Source organism: Culex pipiens, unplaced genomic scaffold (genome assembly GCF_016801865.2).
Source record: "Culex pipiens pallens isolate TS unplaced genomic scaffold, TS_CPP_V2 Cpp_Un0034, whole genome shotgun sequence".
Taxonomy (NCBI): Eukaryota; Metazoa; Arthropoda; class Insecta; order Diptera; family Culicidae; genus Culex; species Culex pipiens.
The window spans coordinates 4,464-13,870 of record NW_026292851.1 but is presented as its reverse complement, the minus strand read 5'-3'; the positions used below and the strand labels follow the sequence as shown (position 1 = coordinate 13,870).

Here is a 9,407-nt window from a genome sequence, read left to right as displayed (position 1 = left end):
TTGTTTTGTTCTGTATTGTTGGGATGTGAGCCGGTATAATATCGGTACATAGGGAGCGTTCTTTTATTACGTAACGTAGTTAGGGGGAAAGGGTGTGTCGGTGTCTGTTACGAAAATTGGGGGAGGGGGGTGTGCTGAAAAATTGTAACGCAAAATTTTCATACAAGAATTCATAAAAAAATGCAATTACAATTGCGTTAAAAAAGTAACAGGGGGGGTAGGGGGGATCGCTAATCTGTTACGATTTGTTACCAAAGGGGGGGGGGGGGGGGTCAAAAATCTCAAATTTTGCGTCAAGAATTCACAGCAGCTTGACAGAAAGTTTAACTCCATGTTGCACTTTTAATATCTCGATAGTCCCTGAATCCTGAAATATTCGCAAAAACTGGATTCTCGATTGTAGTTGAACTGAAAAAATTGTATCAGGAGGAGCGATTTTAAGTTTAAGTGTTTTTAAAGGACATGCAAAAAAAGAAATCCATTCCTTAACTAGTTTTAAACTATTAAACCATCTAGAAATTTAAAAGAAAGACGCTAGTATGGAGATGGGAAGGAAAGGGGTCAAGAAACAGCTTTACGAACAGCAGAACAAAGGAGATGGAACGATTTCTTGGGGCTTTTCTTCACCCTCTCTGGCTTGCTTACTCTGCCGCTGTTGCCCATTTGAAATTTTTCTTGACCGATTCCTTCCGAAGTGCGTATACCGCTTATGATGATTTCAACAAACAAAAAGCGTTTTAAAATACATTTTAGGCGCGTCCAGTTGCTTTCCAATAATTAGTTTTCAATATATCGATGTATGACCTTTCTTGTGGATTAAAAAAATTTATGATCTGACTTGACTATCTAAAATTACAAACAGTTAAAAAATGCTATTAAATAGCATAACCTCAATCTGTTTCGCCACGGCGGACAAAAAGTCTGTATGCAGTCTGCTTTTCTTACTCATCACTTATTTTTATTATGACCTCTAGGGGGGTTGGAATCACTATATCAATGAGAGGAAGGGTGGTTGATTAAGTAACGTTTTCGTCTTAATTCTGACAGAGTTGTCAGATCTTCCATATCCTCTCATACTGGTTTAATTGGCATTTAAGTGCTCATAACTTTTAATAGGGTTGTGAGGTCTTGAATATTCTGGGATACGGTATAAGGGAACGGGGTCACTTTTTAGTTTGACACCCCTTTTACACGTCGTTTACACACACTACAGCATAGCAGTTTGGACCGCGGTAGGATAAAACTCTCTTCAAGTACTCTTCCAAACTCCTGAAGAAGTTTTGAAGATAATTTTATCCTACCGCGGTCCAAACTGCTATGCTGTAGCTATTTTGAAGAGCTCTTGTAGAACTCTTGGCAAAAAATGTTACTTGGGTTGGGACAGCAGTTTTGACCATGTAGGAACACAATATTTTGATATTTCTGGTTAATTTCGGTTAGAACAGACTCAGACTAACAAAATGTGTACATCCATTTCCAAATTTAAAACCATTAAATGCTATAAACACTGCTGTTCCCTATTGAGACTGTAGTCCCGATTCGCCCCAGATGACGGTAAATGTTTATGATCAATTGAATTGAATGGAGCAATATAATTAATTATTTTTCCGAAATAAAAAATTAAACCCTTACAACACAACTGATTCTACTGATTGTTTTTCTCTACAAATAAGAAAAATGATAAAAGTACTGTTTTATTAGGTATTGTTTATTAGTAGCTTCAAATGATTTATTTACTATTTCCATCCTTGCTCTGATAAAAATGCTAACTAACAGGTTATCGTTGCCAAATAAAATTACTATTACTATTATTATTTAATTTGACGTCAGAACTGACGTAAAAGTTGTTAGTTTTGAGTATTTATTTAGTCCCACTGAGAATGTTGGCTCGAGCCTCGAGTCGATCTGATCCTCAAAACCACCTTCGGAATCCTGAAATATACGCAAAAATAAAACCAAACCAAAATTACAAAACTCCACGAAAAATGGAAGTGGAATAATTCACTCAACAAATATCGAGTCGCCATCGCCTCCCTCACACCCCCCCCACCCCCTCCCAAACCCCACTGAAAATCAAACCTAAAAAAGTTGTCAACCGTGAAAAGTAAGAAACACTGATAGAGCGATTTGCCAAAAAATTAGATGGATTTGCAAACAAATATTTCACCACGGTCAGTGGATGAATTTCACCACAGCAAAATTCACTTTCGATGGTCACCTAGAATCCGAAATTTTTCATCATTTTATTGTATTTTCGTACCGTAATGTTTATCAAAACACATTTTTTTTTACATTTACCGCAATTAATTCAAAATTATAACAAAAATAATGTTTTTTTTCCTCTCAAATATGTTGAACAATCCCATTTTACCCCGCATCTGCATTCATTTTAAGAGAGAATTGTCTGTGTATAGGTAGAGTAGTCTCGCAGGTAGGGTACAAACACGAGCGATGAACACATTTGCATTTGCGATGAACACATTTGCTTGATGCGTGTTTTAAAACTTAGCAGTGCAAAGCAGAATATTTTCTCCAAAAATCTTTATCGTCGATTACAAAATCTTCTAACAAATCCAAAGGTAAAATTCAAATTCAAATCGGAGAATCCAACTCCAACTGTCAAACTCAACTGTCAACTGTCAAACGCAGGAAATTCACCACACCCACTTCAGCCAACGTCTGTGTATAGAAGCCGAATTGTCTGTGTATAGGTAGAGTAGTCTCGCAGGTAGGGTACAAACACGAGCGATGAACACATTTGCATTTGCGATGAACACATTTGCTTGATGCGTGTTTTAAAACTTAGCAGTGCAAAGCAGAATATTTGCCTGCTTTTCTGTCACTCACGCACGACTGTCACACCCGTGTGACAGATTGACCCCCGACAGCAGCGCGGAACCTGTTGTAGAAAAGGATTCCCCGGATGATTTTGCACGGCCACCGGAGTATGCGTGAATCGGGGATTTTGGCCTGCTTTTGCTTGTCTCCACTTTTTGGCTCTGGCTGACTGATGCGATGCGCGGATTTTTGACGGGAGGGATTTTGACAGCGGCGCTGCTGTGGCACAGACCTGTCTGTCAAAGTGACGGAAGAGTTTTTTTTTCTATCTGTCCAGGTGGTGAATTTAATCGGAGATGCACGGAGAAAAGAAAGCTTGTTCGCAAACCAAAATTTTTGTTTCGTATAGTTAAAAAAAATACTGTTAATGTTAAATGTCAAATTTAAATTCAGCGACCCCATTTCAGTCAAATTTGGAAGGTTAATTGCCTATTAAATTACCAAATGACAGATTCTAAGCGAAGCTACAGCAAATTGTCACATTTTTGAACTTTCAATGTGATTTTTAAAATGTTTAATTAACTTAAAATAAATGATTTAATAACTGCAATGTGTTTTCTTACCTCAACCGCTAAAAATATCGAACAAATAAGGTCTGCGCTCGGGTCTGCGAGCCTGGGAGAGGATTTTTTTTCATAAAACTGGAAAAACTGTAGCTATTTCTAAGGCTTCCGGATAATCAAGTCTGGACTGTACTAAATAGGGTCCTAAAGTCCTTGGTAAATTTGCATGTACAACTTTAAAAAATACGATTAAAAACCATTTCTGATCGATTTAATCTTTTTAATGCGAAAAATAAATTAACCAGACAGCTTAAATTTGTGATATTATTGTTCACAACGATATAGCTTATTTTTCTGAGTACAATGACCCCTTGTAAGACCGCAATGGTACTTTTTTTGGGTTCTAAAAATTTCAGGAAATGTATACTTCAGCTTGCATTCCGAAAATTCCCGGGAAATTTACAAATATCCTGGGAAACGGGAAATCCCGGGAATTCAAAAAGTTAGCAAAAATCAAACTGGAAAAACTGTAGCCTCCGGATAAACGAGTCTGGATTGTACTGGAATTCATAAATTCTTAAAATCTAAAATTTCAATAATGGATCCAAAAATAATTCAAATACAGAATTCAAAAAAGTGTCTACGAGGTTTATGTGTGGTTCCAAACAAAAATTTCAAGAAAGTTTAAAAGTTATGTTAAAAAAAGAAAAAGTTCAAATATAAAAAATTAAACTTTAACATGGTGATTATTGCAATTGATTGTCATTTTACCATCGTGAGAAGAGATTTCTAGATACCGTAAACTGGGGTGACTTTGATAGCCCGGGGTGACATTGATAGAAATTTGATTTGGCCACTAATTTTGATACATCCAATGTAACAGTCACATTTTTGCATATATGTTCGATAATAAGCTATCCCTTAATGCTTACATACTCAAAATTCTCAAAAATGTTTAGATATAAATTTGACGGGCATTTGAAAAACCTATCAGAGTCACCCCAGTTTACGGTATTATGATTTCGATCTCCCAATACGCCAAATTATGATTGAAATTTGTTGTAGCAATTTCGAACAATTATTTTTTTTATGATTATTTCGAATTAAAAAATATAAAAAAATCAGCAACATATTTTTTTTTGAATTGGTTGAAATTGAAATATCTAGATTTTTTTTTAATTTTAGATGTTCGTTAATTTTTTAATTTTTCTGATATTTTGAATAATATATAAATTAAAATTTTCTTTACCTTTTTTAACAGTTCAGATTTTCTTGATATATTTTTTAATTTTTTAACTTTTTTAAAACGTTGCAGATTTTTTTTTTGATTTTATGAGTTTTGAAACGGAAAGTTCGGCAAATCGGGACACAAAGTTAAAAGGTTTAAAAACGTCAAAAATCTTAGAAAGGCTGAAACTAAGGCAAATTTCAATAAACATTTTAAAATTGAAGGGTGAAACATCGGAAAGCTACTTTGGATAATTGAACCATCGAAAAAAAAAATTCACTTTGAATCATTTTTAAGTCATATTTCGTTTAACAGCAGTGAATTTTTGTCTTAAGTTCCCGATAAATTAGTACAGACTATATTTGAATTTTTAAATTCTTTAAAAAATAAATATTCAAAATCTTGTTTTATGTTTGGCTTCTAGAGCTTATTTTGAACTTTTTTAATTTTTTTTTATCAGGGATTTTTTAATCATTGATTGATTTAGTTATTTTTGGTTATCTCAATCTTTGATTTTTTAAAACTTTGTCCTGCTTTTTCATTTTTGGCCTTTCAAGATTTGGCTTTGTGAGGGATCTCTGGATTTTCAATATTATTTTGTCAAACAAAAAAATATTTTAGTTTAGTATATATTTATAAAAAGGAATACCTCTTCAATGAGAAAAAAATGTTGAGAATCTGAAAAACCTATAAATAGTTATGAGTAGAGGGTGACAAGCGGGAATTCCCGGGAAATCGACCATTTTCGGACCTCTCGATTCCCGGGAAATTCGGTCGAGACTCCCGGGAAATTTTAAACTTATAAATATTGAAGAATATTTGAAAAATTCATAATTGTTTAGAACATTGGATGTTCAATGTTCGATGTTCAAGTTCAAGTTCCAATAAATCAATACTCGTCAAAAATTGGAAAATTGCTATAATCTTTAATTCATAATAAACTATTATTGAGCCAAACAATGTGGACCCCAAAATTTAGCTTAAAGCATATTTAGCAGTTACACTCCAGAAATGAAATCAATTTTTTATATTATTTTTATTTGTTGGAGGATAAAGCTTCTTTAAGATAAGTTCAATTTCCATATCCTCTCTCGAGCATAGTTTTTTTTCTAAGTAACGTCATCAGGGGTGACATTGGGTCTGGGGAGTAAGATTAGGTCATACAAAAATGCTGAAATTTGTATGACCCAATCTTAACTGTGAATTGTTGTTTTGAGTCGTTATTTATCATATAGCAAAAATCCCGATACTGGGAAATTATAAGTTAGCTATATTTTTACTTAACAAAAATCTAATAACAAGTTTGTGCAACTTTTGAAAAATCACTCAGTGCGAATTAAGATTCGTAAACATTTTAAATCCCAGAAAAGCTCAAGAAACGATCTTGTACTTGCAGATTCAGAAAAAAAAAATCAAAAGATAAATATAGCTCCTCAAAATAATGAGGATTCTTAAATTAACGTTTCATAGAATAAATATGAATTAATTGTAACTGAATTCATTAAAAAGTAACAAATTTATTACTTTTCTTTATAAATTATTGCCACTATTGGCAGTAGTGAAAAAACTCCCGGGTCCCGGGAATTCCCGGGAAATGGCCAAACTCAAATCTCGATTCCCGGGAAATTGAAAATCTCGAGAATCGTCACCCTCTAGTTATGAGCACTTCCTTATGCACTTAAGGTGAAGCCGTTGATCATTTTCGAAGAAAATTGATCATCACTATAAAATATTCTGTATTAAATTCAATTTAACGAATTTCAGCACCAAAAGGAATCAGCGTGTGCCGGTTGTTGCCTTCTTGAAGCCACTGAAAGAATTTTTGATCTAAATCAAATGTGCTTCAAAATTTATATAATTTTGTGGCACAGTCATTGACGTCCTAGTTGGCAATCATTGATTAATGACTATTTCCATAACTTCACAAGGAATGGGATAATCGTTACCAAAAGGAATCAGCATGTGTAGGGCACTATTCAAAACAACTTGTTGAAGGAATTTTGTCAAAATATTGAAAGCGACGCAAAATTTATATCTTTGAACGAAAAATCATGACAATGATGGAAGTCTTCACGTTAAGCATTTTTTTTCAATCGATTCGGTGTCTTCGGCAAAATAAGTTGTAGGTACATTATTTATTTTAGACATTAGAATATTTTATTCTTTACGATGCAAAATATACATTCTTGCATATTTTTCTGACAATCTGCTTCAGAAAAAAAGCTAAATGTTTCTCTCTCAAAATCATTCCAACGCACAATGCTTTCTGGCAAAAAATCTGACAACTGATTAAAAATGTAAAATAGCTGTCCAGTACTGACGACGACTTCCAAGAAAACCTCACATTTCCTTCCATCATAGTTACGATGCCTCCAAAGCGACCTTTTTCCCAGATCGTTCGCCGCCTGCAAGAGACAAAAAGGTTAAAGTTCTTCACTTTTCCAACATCTAACAAAACATTTACTTTTCTCTTTCCGCTTCCTTTCTGCGGCAGCCGCCGCCACAGGATCGTCTTCGGGCACGTCCGGCAATCTTGCGCCGATATCTTCCGGCGTCTTCTCCGGCCCTTCTTCCGCGGCGACCAGTGCGTCTAGTTCGGCCAGCACCTCGTCCTCGTCTTCTTCGGACAGAACACCGTTGAGCAGGGCGTCAATTTCCTGCTGCTTTTCGATGCTTTCGCGCGTTTCGTCCAGAATCTGCTCAACCTCGTCGATCGACAGGATTTCGTTGACCTTTTTGAGCGCCTCGTTGCCCACCCGGAGGCCACTGATGACTTGCGCCTCGACTTGGGCGAACTCAATGTCCGAAGCGAGCTTCTCGATCGTTTCCAGCTGGGCGTCCGTGTTGGAGAGGAGCTTCTCCTGGTACTTTTTCTTTCGGAGGAGGGTTTTGGCGCGCCTGTGAAGTTAAGTTATTTGAAAGATCAACAAAAAACATATTTATGGGGTTTCAAACTTACTCTTTCCGTCCCGTTGATAAACATTTCTTAGCCATTTCGCGATCTTTTTCAAGCTGCAGTTCGATTCGCTTCTGATATTGTTTCAGTTTATCTCTTTGTTGTTTGAGTTGCTGCAATTTTTAAATTTTATTTTTCAGTATTGCATTTTTTTAACTTGTTTTGCGTCTTTACCAGAACTGCTTTGTCTTGTTCCGTCACTCTGCTCACTTTGGCCTTGGCCGACGATTTTCCGAAAATGTTGCCCATTTTTCGTCCGCTGCTGATTTATATCACAATTTTGTTAGGGACAAATGATTCCCTAATTAGATTAACATAAAAATAATAATTTGGTTTTTGGGAAAAATCGTACAAAAGTTTATTTCTCTGATCAGATGAGTCAATGTTTTTGTTATCGCTTTGTTTTGACTTTTCTCGGTTTGCCCCTGTGGTGAATTTTATTGATATTTCGGTTTACAGTTACAGGGTTGTAGTTTAAAACTAAAAACTAAAAACTAAAAACTAAAAACTAAAAACTAAAAACTAAAAACTAAAAACTAAAAACTAAAAACTAAAAACTAAAAACTAAAAACTAAAAACTAAAAACTAAAAACTAAAAACTAAAAACTAAAAACTAAAAACTAAAAACTAAAAACTAAAAACTAAAAACTAAAAACTAAAAACTAAAAACTAAAAACTAAAAACTAAAAACTAAAAACTAAAAACTAAAAACTAAAAACTAAAAACTAATAACTAAAAACTAAAAACTAAAAACTAAAAACTAAAAACTAAAAACTAAAAACTAAAAACTAAAAACTAAAAACTAAAAACTAAAAACTAAAAACTAAAAACTAAAAACTAAAAACTAAAAACTAAAAACTAAAAACTAAAAACTAAAAACTAAAAACTAAAAACTAAAAACTAAAAACTAAAAACTAAAAACTAAAAACTAAAAACTAAAAACTAAAAACTAAAAACTAAAAACTAAAAACTAAAAACTAAAAACTAAAAACTAAAAACTAAAAACTAAAAACTAAAAACTAAAAACTAAAAACTAAAAACTAAAAACTAAAAACTAAAAACTAAAAACTAAAAACTAAAAACTCAAAACTAAAAACTAAAAACTAAAAACTAAAAACTAAAAACTAAAAACTAAAAACTAAAAACTAAAAACTAAAAACTAAAAACTAAAAACTAAAAACTAAAAACTAAAAACTAAAAACTAAAAACTAAAAACTAAAAACTAAAAACTAAAAACTAAACACTAAAAACTAAAAACTAAAAACTAAAAACTAAAAACTAAAAACTAAAAACTAAAAACTAAAAACTAAAAACTAAAAACTAAAAACTAAAAACTAAAAACTAAAAACTAAAAACTAAAAACTAAAAACTAAAAACAAAAAACTAAAAACTAAAAACTAAAAACTAAAAACTAAAAACTAAAAACTAAAAACTAAAAACTAAAAACTAAAAACTAAAAACTAAAAACTAAAAACTAAAAACTAAAAACTAAAAACTAAAAACTAAAAACTAAAAACTAAAAACTAAAAACTAAAAACTAAAAACTTATCAAAAAATCTGAGATCCGGCCTCACAAAATGGTATAAATAACACTTAAGACCCAAGTAACGTTTTAGGCTTTATCATAGCTTTTACAACCGCTATAAAACCTAACAGCCAAAACAACATTAAAACCACTTAGTCGTAACAAGATCCCCAAAACTTAAACCCAAATGGATCTCCGCAAAAGGTTCTTACGGCCTTTTTATAAAACCTTCATATGAGTTCAAGGCTTTACAACTGAATCCTAACAACCTCCTCAAATCCTTATTAAAAACGAAGTTGACTTCTTAGCTGTCGGCCACCATTGCTAGTACCAACCACTAGTGTCTGGGCTCCTAAG

At 33.0% G+C, this 9,407-nt stretch overlaps 1 protein-coding gene across 1 annotated transcript; it reads right to left on the bottom strand.

Annotated features, from left to right (window-relative positions):
• Positions 1-6,685: 6,685 nt before the first annotated feature.
• On the bottom strand, positions 6,686-7,934 carry LOC120431479 (charged multivesicular body protein 6-like). The gene is made up of 4 exons (XM_039596594.2): positions 7,700-7,934; positions 7,529-7,638; positions 7,034-7,467; positions 6,686-6,974 (listed from the first exon to the last, which is right to left on the bottom strand). Exons 1-4 carry the CDS (start codon positions 7,772-7,774, stop codon positions 6,931-6,933), a joined length of 663 nt encoding a protein of 220 aa, XP_039452528.1. The 5' UTR covers positions 7,775-7,934; the 3' UTR covers positions 6,686-6,930.
• Positions 7,935-9,407: the final 1,473 nt, after the last annotated feature.